Below are 27661 nucleotides of genomic sequence, written 5' to 3' on the forward strand. Positions count from 1 at the left end.
CATCAAGCAGAGCTCCTCACTGAGTGTTACTCCACATGTTTTAACTATCCAAAAATGTAATTTGTTTTTAGTTTGTTTTTTCAAGAGGTGTGTGTTATGAGAGAAGAGCATAAGTCTTCTATTGCCTGACTTTGAGGCAACAATGGTAAAACAATGGATTATTGACTGAATTGTCATACAGGTTGTAAGTAATAACTTTGTACCTTTGTTTCTGGCATGTCCATATTACATTTTTTAAATTCTGCTTCTGTGCTAAGCCGTACCTCCTACTGCATACATTGTTTTACAGTGTATATATGAAAACTTAAAAGCCTGGTCAAAATTAATACTGCCAAAGCTATACATAGTCCCACACTGTAACACAGAGTATATATTTGTAAAATTATAATATCAGTTGAACTGATATTATATCAACTGAATAATATCAGTTGAACTGATATTTCACTGGAAAAAATGAATATACAACTACCACAAATCCATGACGCTTCTATAGACAGTTTTTAACAGGATCTTTGATTTCAGGCCAGTTTGGTAATAATTTATTATAGAGATACATATTATACAAAATATACTTTGTTTGGATATATTAATTATGAATACAGTTACCACTTTTCCCGTCAACTGACTTTATTAACCTCAACTGAAATAACAGGTGTTTTAGAAAGTCACAGTTTTATGTGCATGCTAAGAGGTTTTATATTGGAACCTGATATAGTTTTGCTTAAGCCACTTTTTCCTTAGGCCACGGGCTGTGGCAATGTTTCAATCAGGGCTGAACTGGCCATGAGGCTGACTGAGGATGCTGCATATTGGCAGGGTGGCACCCACCTCTGTCAATCCACTCATCATCATTGCACCTCCTCCCATTCCCTGGGTTGGAAAAAGAAGAGGCGGTTGCCCTGAAGGAGGGTGGTGAGGAGACAGTTGGGCTAGAGCCAGTGCAATAGTGCACCACTCCCCCTGCCATCACACTTCTTTTGGAAAACCCCCTTTTCCTTCTTTCCAGTCCAAGGAATGAGAACAGTTGATGCATCACAACTGAGGAGGAGCATCATAAGTGATCTGGCTGCCATCCCCATTTCTTCTCCACAGAAGGAACAGAGTGGCAGCCAGATTGCAAAGCAGCTGCCACCAGTGCCTCCTCCATCTCTGGAGAACCCAGAAGTAATGGAGGCTCTGGTAGAGAAACAAATTGTGTCCCCTTGGCATAATGCCTGGGGTAGGTGCCCCTCAGGCTCTGCCCTTGTTATACCTCTGCAAATGCGCTTAATACTGGAATCCTTTGGTGGAAGCAGAATTAGGAACTATCTAGTAGCTGTTTTTAAAACTTTGGTCCCAAGAGCCACTGTGTTGCTTATATCGTCTGATCAGTTGGAAAGGCTACTTCTGCTTTCTCTTTCCAAGTTTCCAAGTGGATGCAGGCAGTGATGGTAATAACAATGGGTTTCTTCTATGGCTGTAGATGTCTCCATGCAGTTACAACTGCCGTGTGGTAAGCTTTTAAGTGGGTATCATGTGTTTCCAGGTTGTCTAGTTCCCTTCTTTAGTTGCATTCAGTCATCTACTTGCTCTTCAAACTGTAGAGTTTGGAGAAACAGTAATCTCATTGACCAACCTGTTCTGTTTTCCTTTCTTCATTACGGAACCCTACTGTGAAGAAGAGGTGTGCTGTTCCCAAGAGTTTAATCTTCCCAGCATCATCAAAAAGAAAACACTTTTGAGATCTACTTTACCCAGTTGAAGGCATCTCTGAAGGATAGGTCTTCCTAGCCAAGATTCTGTTTCTCATAGTTCAAGATCTGAGAATGATCTAAAAGGATTCCTGCTCCTCATAGCATTCTCTTTTCCTGTGCTTACCATGTCTGTCTTAGGATGGATCTGCTTCAATATGAAGTCCTACAGAGAAAATATTTCTGCAGTGTGTAACCGTTTCTTCGGGCAAACAATAACATTTACTCATCTATACAACACATCCAGGAAATATTGAAATTCTATGACTCCATGTTGCCGTTCAGTGGGTACTACTTCAATAAGTAGACTAGTTTGTAAAGCACAGTGGGGGGGGGGGAAAGCACCTCACACCTACACTTGGAAAATCTTTTCACTCTTCATTGGCATGAACTTCAAGGCAATCTTAGCTGCTCACTTATTTGGGAAGGGGGAATATAAGTAGAATGCATCCAGAGAATTTAGTATCTGTATCAGTCACATGGTTCAAATATTCCCTAGCAGCACTGTCAGGTGATAGCTAATGAGTCCTGATGTTGGGCAGCATCCCATTAATCAATCAAGGTGAAAAATGCTCACTTAAAAATAATGGCCAAGACCATGAATGAGTCTCCCAAGGCAACAGAGGCCTATGCACAGGACCAGGTGATAAATGTATTCTTTCCACTCCAGTCTATATGATAAGATTTTTGTGATTTGCTTTTCTTTCTCACTAAGCAACAATGCTTCACTAATGCTGGGAGAAAATGCATAATGAGGTATGTGAGTGTGTGTATGTAAAAGTGTTTTTGAACATCAGTTTTTCATGGTTCTATAAAACTGTCTTTCATGGTTTTTTTTCCCCAATCAGAGCTGAATGAACAAAATTGTTCAGAGAGGTTTAAAAATAATTATATATGTAGTTATATTTTTAAAAAACTAAGCTGTTTGAACAAACTGGAACAAATTCTTCATAAAATATTTTTTCATTTAAGAGGTTAAATAGAAAACAGCATTTGGAATGTTTTGTCCAACTCTATTAAATTGCAATGTCTCTACCAAAAGGGAAATAAAACACAGCAATTTAAAATTGCTGTCTTGGAGGCATTTCATATTGTTGTTGCAGTGCAGAGTAGACATGCATCTCTGACACTTATCCTGGGAACTTTCAGAGGATAAAATATCCACAGACGCATTGGTTAAAAATAATAATCTTGTGCCTTGATGCAAGCACTGAGTTTATGTATTCTTAGCCAGCTAGTGTTTTTTTTGCTGCATCTGTACATTTCCATGAAGTAAAATCGTTCTGGTAAGAATGCAGTGAGCATCAAGGCTTATTCCTTTAGGGAATAATTTAACAGTTTTAAATTTGCTGCAGACAGAGATGGTTGGTGACATCAGAATAAATATAAAATATACTTGATGTATTAATGGATCTGTGCATTTCTGAATCTAAAATTGTAGAATAGTGACTAACTTTCCAATATCCAATACCAAGACTACTCTCTCCAATAGGAGAACATCTCACCTTTAAAAATTAAGATTCAAGATCATAATTCTTTAATCATGGCAAATCATAATCTGGATTGTATTTGCACATCTGTAAACAAATTGCACAAGTGTAGAATCTTTTATCAGATATGAGTGCCAGACTACACTGTGAGAATCTGCTTTCTTTAAAACAAACAAAAACATGTCTCTGTCCCTTCCTGGTTGTTGTAAAGCTTGTAAATATAAAAGTGTGGTCTGGTGAAAGAAACTGGAAAGGATCTGGTTTAGGATTCCCTTGGTCAGGATGTGGAAGTTCAGTATCCTGAACAGCTCCAATTCCATATTCTGAGGACAGAATTTGGAGTTGTTTGTTACTTTGGTGCTAAGAACATAAGATCTGCGGCTCATTGTAAGTAATACTGATCATTGTTGTTCTTTCTGAAGAAAGAGTGTTGCATGCTGGGATCTATGGTCATTTCAACCAGCAGCTGACTTTGGTTCTCCAAAGTCATCATAGCTTATTGAAACATCCCCTGCTTTTATTTGGTTTATTTATTAGTCTAGGTGACATACATGGAGAATTCCCTATTTTCTTCCCAAAACAATCTAGGCTGTGCTAAAAATGTAGTTGCTCAGAGTTACCAATAGGCTTCATGGTACTGGTGTTCAGAACCAGGTCTCCCTGGCCTGAGTGTCAGTGTCACTATACCACATTGGCTGTTACTCCAGCTTTAAACCTCAACGAAGAATACAGTCTACACCAGTTATGATGTTACAGGGCTTGTATTGCAGGGGTTTAGCTGCACGAACCTCTGCATCAGATTGTTTCATGCCATTTCATGGGGCTCATAAAGAGAAAGAAGGACTCATGGAGAAAGAAGCTAAGACGGCAATCCCAAACATACATTCCAAACAAGTAGTTAGCTAGTAAGACCCATTAAAACTACTAAGTAAACATGCATTTAATAATGGTGGATACAAGTGGTTAATATTGCAGAAAGAATAGTTGATTTACTCCTGAGGAACGTACTTATAAATTTACCATGCTGGCTTGGTGCTGAAGGCACATTCTTTACCTCAAGAAGTTTCAGTTTTTGAGGAGATTTTTAAAAAAATGTCTAACATGCAAGGCATGATAGGAAATCATGAACAGGAGTGAAAGAGGTGCTATATTGTGGTAGTTTGAAACTTGGGTTGCTTGGAATGAAATCCATTTTTATAGAATGTTTGAATGAAAAGTGCTAAGAAAAGTGCTATTGGAGCAAAGAAGTTGCTTTGGATGGAGGCACTGATATCGCATGGTTTCCTTTTAGTTGTACCCTGTGACACACATTCGTCTTCTGAAAATAATGACTGTTTTATAGCTACTTGAATAGCCTAAGCCCAAGAAGCTAATCTGCATTTTTTTTTTTTTTTGAATTTAGTACAGGCATAATTCTACACAGGTTTACCCAGTAGTAAGTTTCACTGGAATTTGCTCTCAAGAAAGTGTGTATAGGATTGCAGCCCAAGGCTAGTTTTCTACAGTGATGGCTTTCAAATGGATAAACCCATGTTGTCACTGAGGCTATACCAAAAACATTCCATGTAATATACTCAGAGGTTATAAACATATGAGAAAGCAAAGGGGCAGTGAGACAGAGCAACAAGTCATACTTCTGAAAGAGACATTCTAGAAGACATTCTAGACTTCTGAAAGATCTACTCTTGATAGTGCTGTAGATAGCTGTACCATGTCTTCCTGTTGGATTATGTCAGCTCAATTTCCAAATGAGCAAACAAATGCTTGTGTAAATAACAGCCCAATCCTGTCCTCAGCCAGCCCATAGTGTGCAATAGCCTCAGCTGCATGACATGGGTCACCAGGAACTATGGTGTGGGAGGGAGAGAAGAAAAAAACTTTTTATTTACCTATTACGCTGGTCCCCAATGGGCCTGCTTAGATCTGCACTAATCTTTTGGCTGGCATAAGTCCAAGTGGACCCAAGGGGGTATGTCAAGGCTGGAAAGGGGGCGTAAGATAGTGGCAGATATGCTGTCACCAATATCTACCCCAGCCCAGAATGCTCCAAGTGGCCCTGGTCCCTGCCCCTCCCCCAGAACATCCCCTCTGCTGACTTACCAGCACTGGCAGGGACTGTGTGCTCTGATGTTGCACCGTGCCTGTGTCTGTAAGCAATGTGCTGTGGCAGCCCTAGTCTGCATGCCATTGCTGAAGCTGCTGTTCTAGTGGCCCAGGCTTATGCTGATGAAGTTTCATCAGCAAGATCCACATAGGATTGGGCCATAAACGAATCCTAGGTGTGACCTTATGTTGCATATATCAGATTCTCTCAGTCAATATAGGAAACTGCAAATCCTTCCCTCTAATGGTAGAATGGTGAATTGAAACTGAGCTCTCCCTTCCTCACTGAAGTGGCAATGGGTGTGTGTGTTATCTCTGAGCCAAAATCCTTTCCCACAAGGCTGAGCCCTCCCATGGCAGGTGTGGAGTTTGTGTGCAAAGTTGGCTTCAGAGACAGCACCTTGAGATAAGCATTAAACAATTGGATTTCCCCCTTAGGTCATGTCCCCATTGAATTTTACAGAATTCCCAGCCACTTGTTGACACTAACGACTCCTTTGCCCTAATACCTCTAAAGGGGGTAGATCAAAGACAGGTGAGATGGCATTGGTAGGTATTTGGCAGCACATGGGGTGGCCATTTAGCAGTCAGTCTGAAATTTGCTGATGCTCTGTGTAGCACCTGCTCCCACTGATCTCTCAACAAGATCAAGGGCATTATCCCTGTTTTGAATTTCTCAGTTGTAATCCACTGTCAACTTAATTTTGTGCATGTCTACTCAGAAGTAAGTCCTGTTATAGTCAATGGTGCTTACTCCCAGGGAAGTGTGGATAGGATTGCAGCCTGTGTGCACCTGTGTGTGTGAGACAGAGCAACAGCTATTTCTAGGAAGCTAATGATGAGATGAACAAAACACAGATTATAAAACACAATGAACATCTTGAAGTCCTCTAGAAATTATTGATAATACTGTATCCTATCACATGGCAGCAGCAACAACAAACAGTCTTGTGGCATTTTAAAGACTAACAAGCTGATGGTAAGAACATAAGAACAGCCCCACTGGATCAGGCCATAGGCCCATCTAGTCCAACTTCCTGTATCTCACTGCGGCCCACCAAATGCCCCAGGGAGCACACCAGATAGCAAGAGACCTGCATCCTGGTGGCCTCCCTTGCATCTGACATAGTCCATTTCTAAAATCAGTTGGTTGCACATACACATCATGGCTTGTAACCCGTAATGGATTTTTCCTCCAGAAACTTGTCCAATCCCCTTTTAAAGGCATCCAGGCCAGATGCCACCATCACATCCTGTGGCAAGGAGTTCCACAGACCAACCACACACTGAGTAAAGAAATATTTTCTTTTGTCTGTCCTAACTCTCCCAACACTCAATTTTAGTGGATGTCCCCTGGTTCTAGTGTTATGTGAGAGAGTAAAGAGCATCTCTCTATCCACTTTATCCTTCCCATGCATAATTTTGTATGTCTCAATCATGTCCCCCCTTAGGTGCCTCTTTTCTAGGCCAAAGAGGCCCAAACGCCATAGCCTTTCCTCATAAGGAAGGTACCCCAGCCCAGCAATCATCTTAGTTGCCCTCTTTTGCACCTTTTTCCATTTCCACTATATCCTTTTTGAGGTGTGGCGACCAGAACTAGATGCAATACTCCAGGTGTGGCCTTACCATCGATTTGTACAACAGCATTATAATATTAGCTGTTTTGTTCTCAATACCTTTTCTAATGATCCCAAGCATAGAATTGGGCTTCTTCACTGCCGCCGCATATTGGGTCGACACTTTCATTGACCTGTCCAGCACGACCCCAGATTTGTCCACCACCACCCCAATATATACTATATATTGTAGTATATAAATTTTTGTGGACTATGCAAAAATAAATTTAATTTTAATTAAATTAATTTACATTTGAAATGTAATTTGTTTATCTTTAAGGTGCCACAAGACAGACTTACTTGTTTTTAGCTTCTACAACCATGGTTGCCCCTCTGAAAGTTAAGGCAGGATTCTTCAATTTACATGACCTTTTCCTTCTGAGTAGGGATATCAAACCTAAAATATCTAGCCTAAAATATCTAAAATATCAAGCCTAATCCAAGGCATATTGTTCACAGGTGAGTGAAAAAAATCTTGTCTATACTACAAATAGACTATCCTATTCCCATTAGTCTTTCATTCTATTAGTATTACATTCATTCACAGATTTATTTAAATACAGAAGCTGCTTCTTCCCACTTCTTTTTGTTACCATGGAAATGACTGGTAGTGCTGTCTGTAGGTGAGCAGACAAACATAACAGGACACTTGTCATCTTCACCTTCCTATGACTGCTATTCTGTGTCACCTCCTCTAACAGGCTAAGTGCACACAGAGGTGGATCAATGTACTTGTATTGCAGCAGCCGCAATGTGTCTTCACACATTGAAGTGTGTGTGTGAAAAAGAAGCATCATGATGGAGTCAGAGCACTGACTGTTAAATGGGACAGGAACTGAAGGACGCAAGGAATTACATGAGAGCTTCCTAGGTAAAATCTGCTGTTCCACAACCTAGTTGCCAGCACTGGATTAAAACTTGTTTGCTGTTATCAGAACATGTGCTCATATTATGTGTTTTCCCTTAGTTGCTGTAACTTGGGTTTACAGCTTATCTAGGTACTGTAATTGGCATATGCTAGAGGACATCTGTAGTCTACCTCTAGCATAAAATGGGGACAGAAGGCAATGACTCTAAAACTAGCTAGCATACACTGGGGAAATGTCACAAAAATGTAATGTGTGCAGAAGCCCTCTTAGCATCCACAACCTTGCATCTTCCAAATAGTGCTTCTGTTGCTTATTGGAAAGACTACATAAGCAAGGATGGAAAATGGACTGTGTTACATGCATTCAATTTATAAAAACAAGAGCAGAACTTGCCATTTTGCCTGGAAACAGCTTTTCAAACCACTAGAATAAAATGAAGGCTTTTACTTTCTGCCCTAACATCATCCTCCTGAACTGAAAATTCTATAAACCACATTTTTAAACCAACCCTTGCACAAAAACGATGATAGCACTTCCTACCTTTGTTGCTTTATTCTTTTGCATAAGTCACAGAATGAAAACCTGGATATTCTGGAAATGCATAGCAAAAATACCTGTTCTGGTTAGAATTTGATAGTTTTTCTTAGATTTGCAATGCCTAGTTGGCATATATTTTCAGCATTTCTTGAGACCTACAATGTACTTTCTTGGCATAGCAAAATCCTGCCAAGCACTGGGGAAAAAATGAGTTCTCAGTCATTTTCTGATATTTGTAAGCAGTTTGCCATGTTTGTGATACATGTTTGCCATGTTTGTGATACTCATAGGACAGCAATGTCATAGGACAGCATATGCCACAATATTAGTGTATGGTCCCCCCATCAGTGTTGTGCTGGAGATTCACCAAAGTGAAAACTTGAACATCTTTTGGAAATGGTGTAAGATTTACAACTAAGTAAGATTGACCTATTTGGGCTTTTGTTCTTAAGGATTTTTAAGCCTTTACACTAGTACTTTACCTGCGCCTTCAGAACAATTGGGCTATAGATCTAAATACATAAATTCTCATAGCAAGCCTGTGAAGTAGGTTGGTATTATTCCCAGTTTAAAGATATAATAACTCTGGCTAATACTGTTTTCTCTGGTGTCCACTCTTCGGCTGAGCAGGAATTTGAGTCCAGGGTCAAGGTCAAACCCCAGTCACATAACTGAACTGACTCATATTTTATGAATGAATATTTTACTGGTACTGCATATTTCTGTTACTTGCCACCAGAATATGATACAAGCTTTTCCTTGTAACTGCTGCCTTCCTGCTGTGTAGGTTCTCTGGTGGGTAAATATACAGAAAAACAACATCAGCCTCTATATCAGGAAACTTATTTGGGCCTTACAGTGGTGGACCTGCCACAATAAGTTCTGGGCTGATGGGGCAAAAGCAGCTTTGCCATCCTGCTGGCTGGACATACCAGCACAAACTGCTGCAGCACCACCAGTCTGCAGAACATCTGCTGTCCTCTGCAGTTGCTGTTAAGTCAGCAAGGGAATAGTTCAGGGGAAGATTGTGGGTGGGAGTGAACTGGGGAAGGGTGGATCTTGATGGCACAAGTACATGCAAAATCCTATCTCCTGGCGTGGACCCAACCTCAGACTTACACCAACTAGAGCTGGTGTAGATTGGAAGAGACCCATTGGAGACCAGGCAGCCTATAGAGAGGTAAGTAAAAAATTTTTACTTACCTCTCTTGGGCTGTCTGGTCGCATTCTGTCCGTTGTCCGTCTGTTCTCCCCCCTCGCCCATGACATTCATCACACACTGGCAGCGGCATTGCACAGTCTGGGCTGAGGAGGGGTAGGATTGGGCTCTTAGAGGATGACTTTGCCCACGTTTGTTTCTGCGCATCCTTGTAGACCACATGCTTTGAAAGGACTTGCCACAGGAAGCCCTTCAGGCTTGAAATCTTTTATAGCTCAGATGCTCAAAAGAATGAAGAAGCAAATGCTGCATTTTATTTACTTGACATTTATTTGTTGCACCTTTTCAAGTGTCTCATTGCCTACATTTATTTTCTCTCCTCTGCACTCTTTGCAGGTAGTTAGCTTTGGCAGGGATGGGCAGGTGAGCCCATCACATACATTCATTCTCAACTGAAACCCAACCGTGAGTTAGCAGGTCTCATCCACATTGTGAAGAGTTGCACTTACCTTATTTGACTGATTCTGGGTGACTAAAAGTATCTTTTCTTAATTCAGGTGTGTAATTTAAGTAATAAATCATTTTGTAACTTCAATAAGCCAGTCTGCCTCAGCATCAAGAACTAAGTGGTTGATGGTGAATATCTAATGTTCTAGACGTGTCTCAGGGGGATATCTTGTAGCTGCTGCCATTGGGATTTTTCTCATGCTGGTGCATCCCCCTGTGTTTCAAGCCACTGAAGCATTCACACATGGGTTAGGAAGGAAATAGACTCGCAGGTTGTTAGGACTACAGTGTGGTGCTGTCAACACCTCTAAAGTGGTTGCTATTGCCACCTAGAGAACCTCACACATGTATCCTTTCTGATCTATTATGGCCATGACATCAAGCAGCTAAAAGTCCCATTGGCCAAGGGGCATGCAGATATCAGAGCCATGGATGGATCTACCACTCAGAATGAAGAAATGGTGGGGATGTATCCAGTTCTGACAGACTTTTTCCGTGAGCACTGATAACAGTTTTTAATTTTCAGTATGTCAATATGATCTAGCTCTGTCTGTCTTTCTATATGTACAAACGGTATATCACAATGTTGCCTTTTTTGTTGGAAATATCTAAGTACAAAGATTGTAAACCAAATCAGTGTAATAAAAGTTCCAGATGATTCACAGTGTGAAATGTGTTTATGTCTGATTTTCTACATAGGATGCATAGAAACACATTAAAAAGATTAGAGACTGCTATGTAAGCACATCCACCATGTTCTTATCTCACTGAATCTTCTACAAAGTCAAGCTTGGAGAAAAGCTGGTTCTAGTTTACAACAGTAATTAGTTGTGCACAACACTGGTTGGTGGTACTTGTGACATCTCAGCCTTTTTTCTCAGAACAGTTTTGCTCTGTCAGTGCTGCTGCGTTGCACAGGCTGGTGGAGATAGGATTGGGATATTTGTATATTTCTCACATTTGGCACTCCTATAGTTCCATGTGAGAATGTGAATCTGAACTCTTACTGTTAAAAGATGGATGAAGCACTTAGTGGATTAGGATACATAGGAAGTTACTGAAGTAGCAATTAAGTATGGACTTTACTTACCAAATATATTATATGTCTTTTGAAAATACTGTTTAAAAAGTCAGAACCAATGGGATAAAGCAGGGAATACATGCCTGCCTTCCTAGCAAGCATTTGATTATTTATAATAAAATATATGTGACCCTATGTGCTGCCGGACCGTTGTTTGCAGCTGCCACAAAGCAGTCTACGCTGGTGGAACACTGGCAGAACACTTGCAAGCTAATAGGAGCTGCACTTTCTAAGAGATGCACTTTCCTGCTTCAAATCTTGCCTGTCACACATTAACTAGGTGGCCATAGGCAAGCCACTTCTCAGCCCCCCGTTTTCCAGCTGCAAATTGGGATAATAAAATGTACTTACTTTACAGGGTTGTTGTAAGGATTGCATAACAATAATACACATGATGCACGTTCCACATCTGAAAGTGGTATACAAATGCTAAGTGATGTATCATCATCATCATCATCATCATCATTATAATAATAATAATAATAATAATAATAATAATAATAATTAAAACCCAAGCAAGTCTAAAGGAACAACAGAGGCATGTACCAAAGAAAAATAATGCTGTTGGGGATTGTGGACAAATTGCTTTCTATGAACATTAGGGTTGGCTAGGGAAAAGAAGCCCAGAAGAACCTCAAATTATATAAGCAATAATGCACCTGCTGTGTTTTAAAAGACCTCATTGCTGTGTGCTAAACTGGGACAGTAGTCAGAGATGCAGATTCTGATATTCCTTTTTTGCCCTACAAATCTCTGTTCTCTCACCACTGCACAAAGAAGCTTGAAAAAGCAGGACACCTTAGGTCAGATTGGGAGTGTACCCTTTGATGTCAAAAATGAGAACCTTCCCGTAACAGATGATAACTCTCACTTGCAAGCATCTTGGCTGGATTCCCCCAATGATCTCCATTTGACCATATTAATAAGAAAAAAGGCAAGATAACACTGCAGAAGACATAACTGGGTCATATAAAGTGTTGATGTCTAAATTCAAAAGCAAATTGCATCCAGGAAATCATTTAAGTCATAGTAGATCCAATCACTGGCTTTATAATAACCAACATTTCAGAATACAGTCACAGGCAAGAACATCTTTGTAATCATGAGGTTTGTATGAGTTGTTCATTTCCTTAGTGTGAGGTCTTAACCAAGAACTTGTCAAAACTGTTTATACTGTACTGCTATACTTGTGCAGAATTGTACAAATGGAAAAAAAATATTCTTCCCCTCCCCAAAGCATATCTGGAACAAAACTCCAGATTACACTTAAGCATGGCTGATTTGGGACATGTGGGACTAATGCATTCCCCACACCCAATTTTAGAACTTGAGAGTCAAGTCTATCATTCACACAATACATTCTCCACAAACCCCAATTTTGCAGAATGGGAGGATTAATGTTGCAGGCTAAAATAGGTTTCTGACTGCTCAGGTAGAAGGTAAGTGGCTGGTTTTGTGATTGCAGCCTATGGTATACATCAGGGGTCTCCAAACTTTTTGACCAGAGAGCCGCATCAAATATTTGGCGTGGTGTGGAGGGCCGGAAAGAAATTTAAATATAAAATTTAAATAAATAAATTAGAGATGGAACTTAGTGAATAAATGAATGAATGGGCTCATTCATTCAATCTCTCTGGCTCTCAGAACACCCTCCAGACACAATCAGAGCATAGCTCTGGTCATGTTCAGTTGAGTGGGCCACAGGCTTTCAGGGGACAAGAGGTTGGCTGCGGGCCGGAAAGAGGCTTGCTGTGGGCCGCATCTGGCCCCCGGGCCAGGATTTGGAGACCCCTGGTATACATAATTCTGCTATTAAGCCTCAGGCCTGCTGGCAGGGTTCAGCACCACCAGCTGCAGTGCCAAATGAACAGCTTCTTACTTTGTTGATGCCAAGGCCTGGCCAGACTGCACAAGTAGCAGGACCCAATTCTGTTGATCCCCTATCAAAAGTGGAGCTCAGGTGATTCCCAAACCAATACGGGAGGTAGGAGCTGTCGCCCTCCTCCATTTTTTTTACCCTCTCAGATAAGGATAGACACATTCAATCTCAAAAAGACTATGCTAGTTCCAGCAAAAACATGTACAGACTTTGACTGGAGAGGAAGAAGTACCCATCCATTGTAATGGCAGAAACCTATTTAATTCCTAGGGTTTTGTTAATTCCTGATAATTCCACAGGTTGACATATCTTCCATACTATGTAACCATGCTTGCGTATACCAGTATGGCCAAGATCCAGTCACATTTTTCTTACATGTTTCTCCAGGTGTGTATATACAAGAGCTTCCCTTGTAGTTTGGTTATCTGCTTGTTCTCATGTGACCATACAGTAAAGGCTAATTCTTGCCATATGACTTACAACCCAATTCTATGCATTTCTACTCAAAACTAAGTCCCATTATAGTCATTGGGGATTACTCCCAGGTAACTGTGGATAGGATTGCAGCCTTAGCCTCATACATATGACACTCCTCTGGCTTAATATGTTTTAAGTTATTCTTCAGCTTCTATGTCCCTAGACCTTTTGCACCCTTCCTGCACAAGCTCATACATCATATCCTGTTAATATATGGCTCATACAATGGCCTGTTAATGCGAGAGAGGGCAGCTGGCTGACAATCCATCAATCATTCTCTCTCCAGTATCTTATTGATTGATGCACCAGTGGCAGTGCTGGGGGGCCACCTGTCCTTCCTGCTAACAGTGTCCACAAGAGGATCAAGGTCAGGGACCTCCTGAACTTCCTTCAGGGAGGTCTTGGGAAGGGGCCTTAGTACAGCCATCCTCAAATGCCAGGTCTCTGTTATATCTTCTATCTTGGGTTTTCCCAAAGGTAGATCCCTGGTCTTGTACCCCCACGTGCATAAATTCCTCTGGGGGGTAAGTCTGGTTAACCCCCCTCCAGTCCCCAGAGTTCTCACATGGGATCTGATTCTAGTTCTCCAGGCCCTCACCAGGCCCCCTTCAAACCTATGGTTACCTGTTCTCTCAAACTCCTGTCTTACAAGACAGCCTTTCTGGTGGGAATCACCTCTACCAGAAGAGTCTCAGATATGGCAGCCTTCTCCATTGCCAAGGATCTTTGTCTGGTCCAGGGGGACAGGATAGTCCTCTGCACCGACCCCACCTTCCTTCTCAAGGTGAACTTGTTTCACTGTTCTTAGGAAGTGATTTTGCCCACTTTCTGTCCCAATCCCTCCCATCCCAAGGAAAGGGACTGGCACACCTTAGATGTCCATAGAGCGGTAAGTTTCTACCTCTCCAGGACCACCAGCTTCCGCAAGACGGAGGCCCTCTTAGTGGCCTACAGGCCCAGTAACCAGGGTAGGAAGGTATCGCCCTACTCCATCTCCAGGTGGGTGAGGGAGGTCATAGCCGAGGCCTATAAGGTTTTCAGTAAGGAGCCCCCTAAGGGCATTAGCTCTAGGGAGCTGCTACCTCCGCCGCCTTCAGGGCTCACCCATCACCGGAGGCAGTATGCAGGGCAGCCACTTGGAGCATACCCAACACGTTCATTAAGCATTATAAGATTGACACCCTCAGGAGACGCAGCCTTCGCCAGGAGTGTTCTCCAGAGTGTCGTTACACATGCTTCCGGCAGCTCGCACCCTTGAGGAGCATGGCTTGGGCACATCCCAAGAAGAGGACTAACCCGAGCATGGAGATCCCACTGGAGAACGGGGAGATTTGTACTTACCATGAATCCCTATGAATCCCCCTTCTCAATGGTTTCCATGTTCGAGTTAGTCCACCCGCCTTTGAAGCCAAAAAAAAAGAGAGAGAGGAGAAGACAGAGAAGTCCTACTAAGGGGGGTGTGACAGAGTGAGAGAGAAAGACTCTATACCAGGGTGGAGTAGCCAGGGGCTAGTGCCTGGGATGAGGCTATAGAAGAGGCAGGGCAGGATTAGTTCCCTCTGCACACACTGGCAGCAGGACGACTGCCTTCCATGCCTGGGATGACCGGAGCCACGAGATCAGGTCGATCAATGCATCCAGAGCCAGGACTGGCGTTCTTCCACCCATCTCCTGGATCGCAGAGTGGTGAGGGGTCTTCAAACTTGGACAGCCTGGGAAAGTCAAGGCAGCCCTTCCCCCTCAGGAACTTTGTTTCTACTGGCCTGTCTATCTTGAGAGGGAGGAGCTACCCAAGAGGAGGACTAACCCAAACATGGAGACCACTGAGAAGGGGGATTCACGGTAAGTACAAATCTCCCCTAATCACTTTGCATTGGTGGAGGAGAAGCCTTTCCAAGCATCTGGAGAGAGACTGATTGATGGATTGTCTGCTTAATGACTCTCTTTTGCATCACAAAGTACAACAAGGCTGTTTTTAAATCGCTTAGCAAAGGGACTTTGTTTTTTAAATGGATTTACTTTAATGCTATTTTTGCCAACCGTGTGAATTCTGGGAACAGAACCCTCAAAAATAATGAGACTCACGTCCCAGAATGGTAAATTGGCCTATCTAAAATGAAACCTATACAAAATCAGGCCAGCCAAAAAGAAAGGATAATTTCTGACCAGAATGTTTGACTCAAATAGACATTTAATGGAAGATGATGCAGGTAAAGCCCAAAACACAGAGCAAGTTAGTCTCCCTCGGAATGTTTTTCTTCAACAGGGTTTGGGCCAGGCATGTTGCTAGGGTGCTGAAGGCTTTTAAGACGGGCTAGTTCTCGATTGGTCTTTATGACCTGGTTAATGAGGTATTCACTCTCTTGTCCCACCTCTGCCAGTCTCAGGTCAAATTCCACCACAGTCTTGTTATCGGTCATGCCTTCCAGCAGCTGCTTCCCTCCATCCTGCAATCAATAAAATGACTAGGCTGAAGGACAAAGAAAGCAAAAACACACATACAAACAAAATACCCTTCTGATCTGAAGCACACCTACCCTGGGTTCCTTAAAGGACTCAAGAAATGCCTAAAGAAGACTGGAGAAGGGGGCAGGTATATTTTCTGCTCTCAACAAGGTATGTAAACATAAAGAAAAGTTATCTCGTACAAAAAGAAAACTGTCAACCTTGCGGTCAACAGGCTCATCGGCTCAGCGGTTTAAACCAAAGTGCCATGGCGTTCCCCATAGGCAACTGGATTTTCCCCTTCCAGGTGCATCATGGTGAAAACGTGCAGAACTGTGGTTTGTTGCTGGCGCCAGATGGCTGGAAGCTGGAGCAAAGTCCAGCAGTGGGCTTCCTATCACAGCCTCCTAATGGGACAATGAGCACTTCCATCAGCATTTCAGGTTCAGGGGACAACCTGGTTGGGTGGTCCCTCTGATGGCGTGGTCCCTCAACCAGCACTTGACCTAGCTGACCCTTAATGTCTCCTTGCTATGTGTATTTAAGATATTACCCTTAGACAAATGTATATTGGTTTAACCAATATTTCTGTCAGGGTCCCCCTGACTTACCTGGGGGAAACCTGGAGGGAACAGGCTTGTGGGGCGAGAGGGGAGCTCAAGACAAGGAGGAGACAGGCTCCAAGGCCAACAGCAGGAGGAGTACAGGCCTGGAGAGCCAGGAGGAGGGAGGAACACCAGCATCCAGCATTTGGACTATCACAAGCAGGGAGGGGCAGGGCTGGGAGAGGCCAGACAACCTTTTAACCCTCCCATGGAGGAAGGGGTGGGGCCTGGAGGGGTTGGTCATGAGTATAAAGCCTAGCTGGGCCAAGGATGAAGGCAGTCTGGGTCAGGCAGCTGGAGGGAGTAGAACCCAGCCTGCCCATGAACCGAGACTGGCTAGGAGCCAAAAAGCCCTAGTAGCTGGGGGAGAAAGGCCCGGGTGACACAACCTCCTTCCCAGACGCTCTGCTGAGGCCCCGATGGCTGGGCCGTTGCTCTGGGAGACAGACCCTCCAGTGCCCTGTTGCTGCCTCTCACAAATACGAGGGTCCCCCTCAGGCCGGGACCCCACAATTTCATTCACCATTCTGAAAACAGTGTATTATTATTCACACCTATAGAAGTAGTACCTAATGGTCACACTGATGTTGCTGACCCAGATAGCTTCCTTTTCTATACCATGTTAGCAGCCCCCAGCTCCTAACTAGTAAAAGACAGACCTGAGCCATTGTCATGCATCCTGCCATCCAGGTGTCCACAAACTTTGACTGGACTTGGGAGCCAGTCAAAGCTTCAATTGCCTCCATAGCCCAGTGCAGGGATGAGCCCATCCCTTTCCTTTTGAGAGCCAAAGCTCAGAAAGGGAAGGGTGGTTTTGACTGTATTTAGCGGAGTTTTTGAAACATTTGGAAAACCTCTGAAGCCCAGCACAGTTCCGTTGTTCGATACTCCTCTTGAGCTCAGGAGGAGGAGAATGGGTCTTGTCCCTATGCTTCAGCAAAGTTCATCAGGAAGGAGAAAGACACTCATAGCAAGAAAATTTGTGAACCTCTGATGTCATTTATTCACCAGCCTATTGCTGCTTAATGACAAATGCTCCCACAATGGCTAACGTGTTGTGTTCCCAGTTATGAAATTGTCATTATGACAGTGACATCTTCATACCTTTTAATTACAATGTCAGAAGTTGATAACGTGCCTGCTTAAGAAATTCAAGACAGAAGTAGCAGGCAATTCTGCAAGTTTTTTGCACTCTTCGCAGAGAGAGACAAGAAAGTTCCCCATGGTGTGTACTATTACCTCTCTCAATCTCTCCTGCTTTTATTCAAGTTTCTGGCACACCCAGAGGAAACCATAGTGGTGTGGCAAGAGAAAAGTAGATGCCATAATTCTGAAGCACCTGTTGTCATGCAGGTTTAAAAAATATGTAGCAGAAGTGAGTGAGAAATGGTGCAGGACTAAAGCAAGAGCAGACTGTTGTTCCATGAGCTGTGATGTGGAGGTGCTAGGCCTGTGCAAGAGACTTCCTGCTGCTATCTGAAGTCTATGAATTTAAAAATTTTGCCACTAATCACCTGGATAGGCTAGTGGCTCTAAACCCAATAATTGCTAGACATCCAGACTCATATGCCCCTCATTCACAAGCACAATGTTCAGCCTTCAAGCACATCTCCAAACCTCTGGGAAACCACTTCCACTGAGCCCTGTCAGGTTGTGATGCTACTCTTAACCCATCTGATCCCTGTTGTGTATATGCAACATTGGGCAGAAATGACTTAATTGATACCTAACTTCTTTCACCTTTTATCCTTCTTAACATATTACCCACCCCAAGTTTTCTACTTCCTTCATTAAAGGAGGCAGTATTGTCTTGAAAGCATGGTTAGAAAATAGGGTTTTCAAGCAAGAGCATGCATCAGCATTAAAAATCATTTCTCCCATCACAACACCTGGTTAAGAAAACACCTGGTTTTCTTAATACCATTATTTGCTTGAAGTGTGGCTACCATGCTGTTACAGGAGACTGAAGGACGTACAGACTGGGATCTAAAGAGCCACTCTTGGCACATTCCATGAGCTTGGGCATGCCTAAGGTCATTAAACATTTTTTTCTTCCATACAATACAGGTCCTCATGACATATCACAAACTCCGGCTTTTGAAACGCCTCTCAATTACAGAAGGGCCATGCCATATGGCATTGGAGAATGCTGTTTGAAAGCAGGCGCAAAGTACCTCCTACAAAACAGAAGTGCTTGGTGCCCGCCTTTAGTGAACGTTCCAAGCCTTGGGGAGTGCTGTACAGGGTTCCCCGCACCTCCTGCAGTCCTACATCATTCAGTGTACATCACTCCCCCTCTCCCTCCTTAGTGATGCAATCCTGAGATCGCATCGCTGCCTCCCTCCCCTTCCCCCACCCCTTAAAGCAGGAGTTTTCAAACTGGGGCATCGCGATGCCCCAGCCTGAGGGCCCTGGTCTCTTTCCTCTTAAGGGGCAGGGGTGTCATGGATATGTACATGTTAGGCCTTGGTTAGCATGTGAAGCCTGAACCAAACTAAGTCAGTAACGGAGAAGTGGCTAGCAGTTCCTAGCTGCAAGAATGTGAGGAGGCAGGGAGGAGGCAGTGACGCAATCCCTAGGATCTTATCGCTCAGGGGGCTGCAAGGGCTTGGCTGTACTTACCAGAGTTTCCTGCAGCTTCCCGGGAGATGCGGGGAGCCCCCTGTGACCTTCTGCAGAGCTCCCCAAAGCTTTAGAAGTAAAAGTGGAGTGATTGCGCCCCACCTCCACAAAACCGGAAGGGTGGCTTTCCTTCTAAAGGAAGGCAAGGCTTTCACTTCTAAAGCTTTGGGGAGCCCTGCAGACAATTGCACAGGGCTCCCCGTGCCCCCAGGGGGCTGCAGGAGGCTCTGGTAAGTACAGCCAAGCCCCTGCAGCCCCCTGAGCGGTGCAATCCTGGGGATTGCGTCGCTGCCCTCCTCCCACCCCTGCTGCCTCCCCCCCACCCCTGCAATGACTTAGAGTGACACAAACTCTCCCTGAGAGTTTGAAAACTGCTGCCTTAAAGGGATGGGGAAGCGTTACACGAATTGGTGCGTCACAACTCACCAGTTTGAGAACCACTGCTCTAGAGTGCCATGTATTAATCATATGTACATTAATCTCCCACTTTAAGAAAGGCAATTGCTTACTAGCCCGATATGGTTGCAGGAGAGGTTGATGTGAGTCAGAACCAAGTTCTGAGCCAGGACTTGAGAGAAAAGGGTGGCTGTAGGATCTGACAATTCATTGCCACCCAGATGAAGAGTTGTCAAGGTGCTGTTAACCAAGAGGGCATGGCAGATGGCTTGGCCTCCTTCATCCTCTATGCAGTTGAGACGCAGGTTTAGGGATATCAGGGTGGAATTCTTGGCCAGGGCATGAGCAATAGCCTGGGCTCCTGGGGCCCGGATCCTGTTATCACACAAGTTAAGGGTTATCAGCTTGCTGCAGTTCATCAGCTTGCCAACAGCTCGTGCTCCTCTGTCAGCAATCAAATTGTGGGATAAGTTTAGTTCTATCAGTGAGGGATGGTCTAATAAATGTTTGATCAGTAGACGGGCTTTATCATCATCCACTTTGCTACGGGACAGTTTGAAGACCTGTAACAAAGAAATGAGATTACTGAAACACAGAAGTTAAAACATTTCAGGTTATTCACACAAACTCCCAGAGAACCACTCAGTTTTCACTGAAAGCCAAAGTAGTAGGCCTTAAGTCTCTTTAAGCATAGTTAGAAAATGTTTACGTTGTATCATCTGTATCTTTCTAGAAACAGCTGCCGGCAGTGGAGTGATAACTTATTAGAGCACTTCAGCCATTAAGAGAGAAAGAGCCTGTATCCAAGGACTAGCATCTGTGTGCCACCCAGATTGGTTTGGCTTCTGGGTGCTCATCTCCACCTTGCTCATCTCTCTTTTTACTGGGATTGCCACAGCACTGCAGACCAGCTTCCTCCTTCCTTACAACTGCAAAAATGACCACTGATACAAAATCTGAGACTATCATCAAGCAGGGTAATTGCCCAGAATTTCTAAAGGGCCAGAGCAGTGGTTTTCAACCTTTTTCATCTCATGGCACACTGACAAGGACCTAAAATTGTCAAGGCACACCATGCTGCTAGTAGGTGGCTCACATCCCCTATTTGCCCTACTAATAAATGACTCTCCCCAAAGTCCTGTGGCACACCTGCGGACCATCTGTGGCACACCGGTGTGCCACGACACAGTGGTTGAAAATCACTGGCCTATAACAAATATTGCATTTGTCCAATGGATTAATCGGTACTGAAAAATGTTCAGGGTAGTTTTTCACTACCAAAACTAGTCTTGCTTTATATTCCACATGCATTATGGTCTGATTATCATTTGCTATGATCAACTGCTAAGGTAAGAACTGGGACCAGATGGTGGGAAGCATAACCCATTTCCAAGCACAATTCAATTCAAGGTGCTGCAGTTTACCTTTAAAGCCCTACCTGACTTAGGGTCTAAGGAAACCTGAAAGAACTCATGTTTCCATATTAACCTGCCCATACAGTAAGGTAGTCTAGAGGCTTTCCTCCAGGTGCATGTGTCATCCAAAATGAGGCAGGTAGTGACCAGAGAGCCTTTTTGGCTCTGGCACTGTTTGTGGAACTCCCTCTCCAGAAAAGCTTGCCTGACATACAAGCTCTCCTTTCAGCACCAAGTAAATCTCTTTTTATTGTAAAAGACCTTTAATGTTCAGATTGTACTATTGTTTGTAACTGCTGTTTAAATATTTGTTATGACAGTTCTATGAATGTATTTGTGCCTTGAGAAACTTGTTGAAAGGCAGTTTATAAGTACCCTAAATCAGTGGTTCCCAAACTTTTTAGCACTGGGGCCCACTTTTTAAAACCACTCTCTATTGGGACCCACCTAGCTTTATGAGACTACAATTTTTTTTTCCACTTCACCAGCAGCTCAAGCCTCTATTTTTATCCTTTTTGCAGTTGGGGGGGGGGGCAGACTTGTGGTATATTTGTTGAGCTCCCTGTTCATTGGATCAAGACCATTCTGGTGGCCCTGCATTCCCCTTCACTTGGACTTCCATAAGCTGAGGACCGGTTGCCTACTCATGAGTAACTCAGTTTCACTTTCTATAGGGCTCAACATATTTTCCTTGTCAGTTTGGAGAGGGTGGACTTCCTTCCAGAGTGTTTTTAGGGTCTGTGTTCATCAGATCAGGACCATTCTGGTTGTGCATTCCTCTTGGCCTGCCCTTTGAAATGGACTGAGGCACACTCACCTACTCATGAGTAAATGTACAGGTGTGGCTCAGTTTCACTTTCCATGGGGCTCAATACAGTTTCCTTATCAGTTTCACAACCCATCAACAAACAAGTCACAACCCACTGGTAAGTCCTGACCCACAGTTTGGGAAACACTGCTCTAAATAAATAAATATGGTACTTATGGATAATTCTGTCCTTGTGAATCTCATGTATCAGGCAAGTACTGTATGCTTACTAGCACCAAGTATGCTTGGTATACTATTGCTAAATACAATTATCACAGTGGGCTCACTGAATTATAATTTAGACTGCCTAGATTAGAATTTACAGGATTAGAAGTGACAGGACTTAATTCTGGAATACATACAGTCAGTTCTCTTTATATGCACATTCACTATCTGCAAATTCACTTATCCTCAAGGGGCAGAATTGCAACCTTCTCTTATTTGTGCCTTATCTGCTATGCAAAAACCTTCTGGAGGCTGCAGGGACCTTCAGAACTGTGTTGATGACCAGCACAGACTCCTTCAAAATTGTTGACAAAAGCTTTTGCCAGTCATTTTGAAGGAGTCTGTGCTGGTTGTCGGTGCCATTATGAAGGTCCCTGCAGCATCTGGAATGTCTCTGCAGCATTCAGAGTTATTTTGGCACTTCCTGTTTCACTCTGCTGGCTTCCTGAGGGTCTCTGTTGGATTTTTCTGATGATACTCCTTCCTCCCCTCAGGGTACTTCTTGTATCTAACCCTATTGATCCCACAGGATTAATGGTTTGTTATCAGCGAATTCATTATCCACTAGGGTTTCCAGGAACCTAACCCTAGTTCCTAAGGGAAAACTTTCCCCCTTACCTCTGAGTAAGCCATCCTGGCCCCTATGGGTCTCCTCAGACATGTACCACTTCCTGAGGTGGCACAAGTCTGAGGAGAGCAGAGTGGCTTGAAGTAGCTTTGAGCTCCCTGGAAATGGGGGTTGTGATCTGACAAAACTGGATCCCACTCCCGGGCCGCCCACTGCCCGCCCTTCCCCCACCCTCCCCTGCCCCAGAATGCCTCCGTCCTGCCTCGTCCCCGCCCACCCCGATGCCGAGCTCAGCCGATGCAAGACTTGGTGCATCCGTTGGTGTGGAGTCTTGTGTCAGCCTCTGCAGGCCAGCACGCAGCCTAGATGACTCTCAAGGAGACGTTTGCAACCCTCCTGGGCCTGTGCAAGAGATTTGCACCAGCTTCAACAGAGGTCTGGCTTGCGCTGTAGATCATTAAGTGAACATTCAGCCTCTTTTTTGCATTAAAAAGAACACAACATATTAACCTGCCCATACAGTAAGGTAGTCTAGAGGCTTTCCTCCAGGTGCATGTGTCATCCAAAATGAGGCAGTTGTGTAAACAGACACTCTGCTGCAGGCTATGGGAGACCTGACTGCCTTATTAAGAGCCTCTTTGTTGTGCTTTGACCACTGTCATATATGCAGTCTGTCATTAAGCAGAAGGTTGTTAAGTGATATGCGCCTGTAATTCTATAATGCTTAATTGGTAATTACTTTTAGAGTGGGGCACTTCTTGACGGCATTGGCAAGTGAACTGCAGTCCCGATAGGTAAATTCAAAAAGATTCCACTCAAAATTCATGCCACAGTCTTTAACACCATAAGATAAGTCCAGCTCCTCTAGGTGACAAAGGGCTGGGATGAGCATGCTCATATCAAAATGATCCATTGAAGGTTCATCTATTCCAGCATCACTTTCAGTATCAGAGATATCTTCATCTTCCTTCTTCTGATCTGTTTTCACTGGTGGAAGGAACTGGTCAATCTCCAATTTCCTCACATATTCTTTGCAGAGTGGGATGACATCCAGAACTTGGTTTGAGCTAGTGGTATCTGGAATGTAGAACTTCAAGATGTTTTCCAAGTGACGTTCAAAAAACATTCGTTTCCAGCTGTCACCATAGTGGGACACATCACAAACTGTCCATTTCTCTGTACAGCATCGTTTCCAATAGTCTTCATCACTAATTAAGTTGGCAGTCACAGCGAGAGGCAGGCTTATGGAGATTTTGTCCAGCACTTTCCTTTGGTGCTGAGGAAGGAGGCTTTCCAAAATAGGATTTTCTGGTTGGAAAGAACAGATGTTGATTTTACAAAGAAGTGTGCCATCTTTCTGAGTTCGGGATGTATGAAGAATATTATGCCAAATCTACCTAACTCACTGTTCTGATGATCTTAGTAATATTACAAATTTAGAGCTACTAAAACTTTATGATGTGCTGCCTACTTGCTGTTTTTCATAGCTCAATGAAGATCAGTTCACTAAGTTTACCTGCACTATATACAAATCTTGTGTTGTGTCAGGTTAGCTGCCATGGCTTTCCCCTAAAGCAGAGGTGTCCAAAGTTTTTGGCAGGAGGGCCACATCATCTCTCTGACACCGTGTCGGGGGCCCAGGGAAAAAAAGAATTAATTTACATTTAAAATTTGAATAAATTTACATACGTTTACATAAATGAATATATTAAAGATGAACTTATATGAATGAATGAAGGTCTTGCAATAGCTCAAGGCCTATAAAAGGCCTTGCACAAAGCAAGGTTGGCCTGTCCTTTGCTGCCTCTACTGCATCACAGACGTGAAACAACAAGCAGTGGAGGGAGCCCTCATCCCACAGCTCACGCGAGAAGTCAAACAGTCTCCCTCAAGCTGAGAGCAGTTGCATCGGGCCAGTGTGGGCTCCAACAAATCTCCGGAGGGCCAGAGGCTCATTGGAGTCTGGAGGCTCCCTGATGGCCGCATTGAGAGGCCTCAAGGGCCGCAAGTGGCCCCAGGGCCGGGGTTTGGGCACCCCTGCCCTAAAGAATTCTAGGAATTGTAGTTTGGCAAAGATGCTGAGAATTCTCATAGATATTTATGGCCCAATTCTACCATTGGGCTGCTCTCCTGGAACTCACATTCCGGTAGTGCAGTCCGACTGACAGTGTCGCAAAACACCATGTGCTATTGTGCACTACTCTACCGCTATAGGAAGTGGTGAGTGGTAGTGGCTGCATGTCCTTCCTGGATCCCCCAGCACCAGTAAGTCAGTGGAGGGGGCAGGCCATGGGCAGGAGGGAGGAGAAATGTGTTTGGGGAGGAACTGGGGAGCATGTCAAGGGAGGGAGTGGATCTGCTGGCAGTCACAGTCCCTTTTTTCAAACCCCCCCTGCCCCTTTTCCCTCCTCTGCCTCCAAAATGGGTGATGTATGTCCAAGGAGACCAGAGGTGGCCCAACGGCTTACATGGAAGTAAGTAAAAACATTTTACGGGTCGTTCCAGAACCTCTAATAGATAAAAAAAAAATCAGTAGATTTAAAAAAGGGGAAAAATATACTTAAAGACACACTTCCAGGTTTCTTGTTCCTCCATTGCTCCTAATAAGGTCGTGCCTCAACATCCGCAGGAGTCTGATTCTGGGACTCCCTGCTGATACTATAAAATGTGTCAAATAAAAACAGTTTAAAAAAATTAAAAAGTGCATCCTTTTACAATAGAGGTCTAAAAACAGCTTTTCTTACTCTTGTAGAGAGGCAGTCAGCAATTAAAAAAGCAAAGAACCCCCTGCCTTTGCCTGGCGCAGGTGAAGAAAGGAATGATTGCTTGCATGACTGTCTCTTTACAACAGTAAGAAAAGCAGTGTTTTAAACTGTGATTTTAAAAGGATGCATTTTCTCCTTCTCCAGGGATCAGCACATTCCTTCTCATTTGCCCATTCGAGTTGAGTCAAATCCGTGTATAAAAAAATCCATGTATAACAAGGTTGGACCTGTACTTACCTCCTGTTTGCTTTCAGGTCCGTCCATCCCCCCCCCCCCCCCACAACCACCACAGCATGCAGTGCGGGCCATTTTGGCTTGACTGAATTCTATAGCATGGCTGGGGATAGGATTGGGCTCCTAGTGCCTTTCACAGAACTACAGTTCCCAAAGTCTCCTGAGGGAAAAACTATTAAATCAACTTCAGTTTGTAGTGTAGATACACCTAATATGTTATACAGGGAAGGATTAGTAAACTTTGCTTAAGGAAGAAGATACAACTTACTTTCAAAGTTGCTGATTATGTGCTGGATGCAGAGCTCTGTGAGCTGTGGGACTATGGCTAGACTCCACTCTGGATCCTCAGCAATGATCCGCCGCATTCGCCGAGGGTTGGCTGCTGGGTTCATTATTGCTGTGTGGCTTGGGGGAAGGACCGCATTGGGGTCTCCAGCTACTGGTTCCTGCATTTTAGAATGTTAGCGTGATGTTTCTCTGTCTCAACTGGAGTGGGAAAAAAGTTCTGTGCAGCCCAGATCATTAACAATCCTGCAGCCACTATTCCTAGAAGAAAATTTACAGAATTACCAGCACTGCCTCATGCTGGTGCTAATAAAATATTTGCTATAACTTATATTACAAAGCCAGTTGCATTTGTGTAAGACTTTTCATATGATATAGTCAACAGCCCCACCAGGACTCATATAAAAATAGTTAATTCAGGGCCCAGTCCTATCCAATTTTCCAGTGCCGGTGCAGCCGTGCCAGTGGGTATTGCTCTGCATCCTGTGGTGGGGAGGCAGTCACAGAGGCCTCCTCAAGGTATGGGAACATTTGTTCCCTAACCTCAGGCTTGCATTGTGGTTGCACTGGGGCTGGAAAGTCGGATAGGATTGGGCCCTCAGTACTGTATCTTTTACCAGACCAATTTCCACGAGAGTATGATTATTTCAGAACTGGAACTCTATAACTTCCTCTCCCCTTTCATTTCCACCTGATTTCTAAGTTCATCAGTGCCCACTAAGTGAAGTTCAACCCTTCCCCCACTGAAGTGAAGATAAAGAAATTAGAGAAATTATTTATACACAAGTCACGTGGATAAGTTTAATGAAGTAGTGGTTCTGCTTCAGAGAGCAGCAGTTTGTCAGTGGAAGACATTTGCATAATGCAATAAAGATTTTTCTAAAAACTCAAACTGAAACACCTAAGAATAGAACCTGGGAATCCTGATTCACTCTTCTTTTTCTAAACTATTCTTATTTCTTTTCCCCCATTTCACTCTGGGCACCCACAGCTCAGAGGACTCATCCAAATATCCCCCAAATGGCAGGTTCGCCTGTGCAGTACCCACCCACAAGTGCTGATTCAAAGGCACAATAAAAAGTTGATGTACAGACCAGAGGGGATAGCTTTGAAGTGAGAAGATAACATACTGCTGTTTGCTCCTATTCAAAAATTAGGTTAGTTGTGTGCTCCAGCACAGAAGAGTTCACAGCCTTCAAAAAACTAAATAAAATTAAAATGTTTTAAAAGAAATAGCAATCCACTATATGGGACAAATGTGCAAGTTTCAAGATCGAAAGGGGGGAAAGCTAGATGAACATTTATTTGAGTGGCACAGCCTCTAAAACATTAATTTTATATAGTATATATTTATATAAAATATAAATTCTATTTATTATGTAAATTTAAATTTATATGAAATATAAATATAAATGCAAACTAAGAACATAAGAAGAGCCCCGCTGGATCAGGCCAAAGGCCCATCTAGTCCACCTTCCTGTATCTCACAGTGGCCCATCAAACGCTTCAGGGAGCACTCAAGACAACAGACACAACCTGTGTCCTGGTGCCCTCTCCTGCATCTGGCAATCAGAGGCAGCCTACCTCTAAAACCAGGAGCTTGAACATACCTACCATGGCTTGTAACCTGTGATGAACTTTTCCTCCAGAAATCTGTCCAATTTCCTCTTAAAGGCATCTAGACAAGATGCCATCACTACTTCCTGTGGCAAGGAGTTCCACAGACTAATATATGCTGGGTAAAGAAATATTTTCTTTTGTCTGTCCCAACTCTCCCAACACTCAACTTTAGTGGATTCCCCTGGTTCTGGTGTTATGTGAGAGGGAAAAGAGTGTCTGTCTATC

General features: G+C 43.5%; 2 protein-coding genes across 2 annotated transcripts in view; one reads left to right on the forward strand and one right to left on the reverse strand.

The window, feature by feature from the left end:
• TMEM151B (transmembrane protein 151B) overlaps window positions 1-10683 on the forward strand; it is a 46742-nt gene extending 36059 nt beyond the window's left edge. Inside the window, exon 3 of the mRNA XM_066618628.1 lies at window positions 1659-10683. The gene's annotated coding sequence lies outside the window, so the exon portion shown is untranslated. The remainder of the gene's footprint in view (window positions 1-1658) is intronic.
• Window positions 10684-15682: 4999 nt separating this feature from the next.
• On the reverse strand, window positions 15683-25983 carry TCTE1 (t-complex-associated-testis-expressed 1). The gene is made up of 4 exons (XM_066623168.1): window positions 25800-25983; window positions 23272-23840; window positions 19630-20079; window positions 15683-15895 (listed from the first exon to the last, which is right to left on the reverse strand). The coding sequence occupies exons 1-4, from the start codon at window positions 25981-25983 to the stop codon at window positions 15683-15685; spliced, it is 1416 nt and encodes a 471-aa protein (XP_066479265.1).
• Between the last annotated feature and the right edge of the window lie 1678 nt (window positions 25984-27661).

The sequence above is a fragment of the Tiliqua scincoides genome, chromosome 1 (assembly GCF_035046505.1).
Source record: "Tiliqua scincoides isolate rTilSci1 chromosome 1, rTilSci1.hap2, whole genome shotgun sequence".
Classification (NCBI taxonomy): Eukaryota; Metazoa; Chordata; class Lepidosauria; order Squamata; family Scincidae; genus Tiliqua; species Tiliqua scincoides.

Excerpts from the sequence above, each read along its gene's own strand:
- TCTE1 (XM_066623168.1), bottom strand. The coding sequence starts at position 25,983 with ATGCAGGAACCAGTAGCTGGAGACCCCAATGCGGTCCTTCCCCCAAGC. Across the intron at positions 23,841-25,799 it reads CATAATCAGCAACTTTGAAA|AAAATCCTATTTTGGAAAGC; the intron begins GTAAGTTGTATC and ends CTTTCCAACCAG. Across the intron at positions 15,896-19,629 it reads CCTGCAACCATATCGGGCTA|GATGGAGGGAAGCAGCTGCT; the intron begins GTAAGCAATTGC and ends TATTGATTGCAG.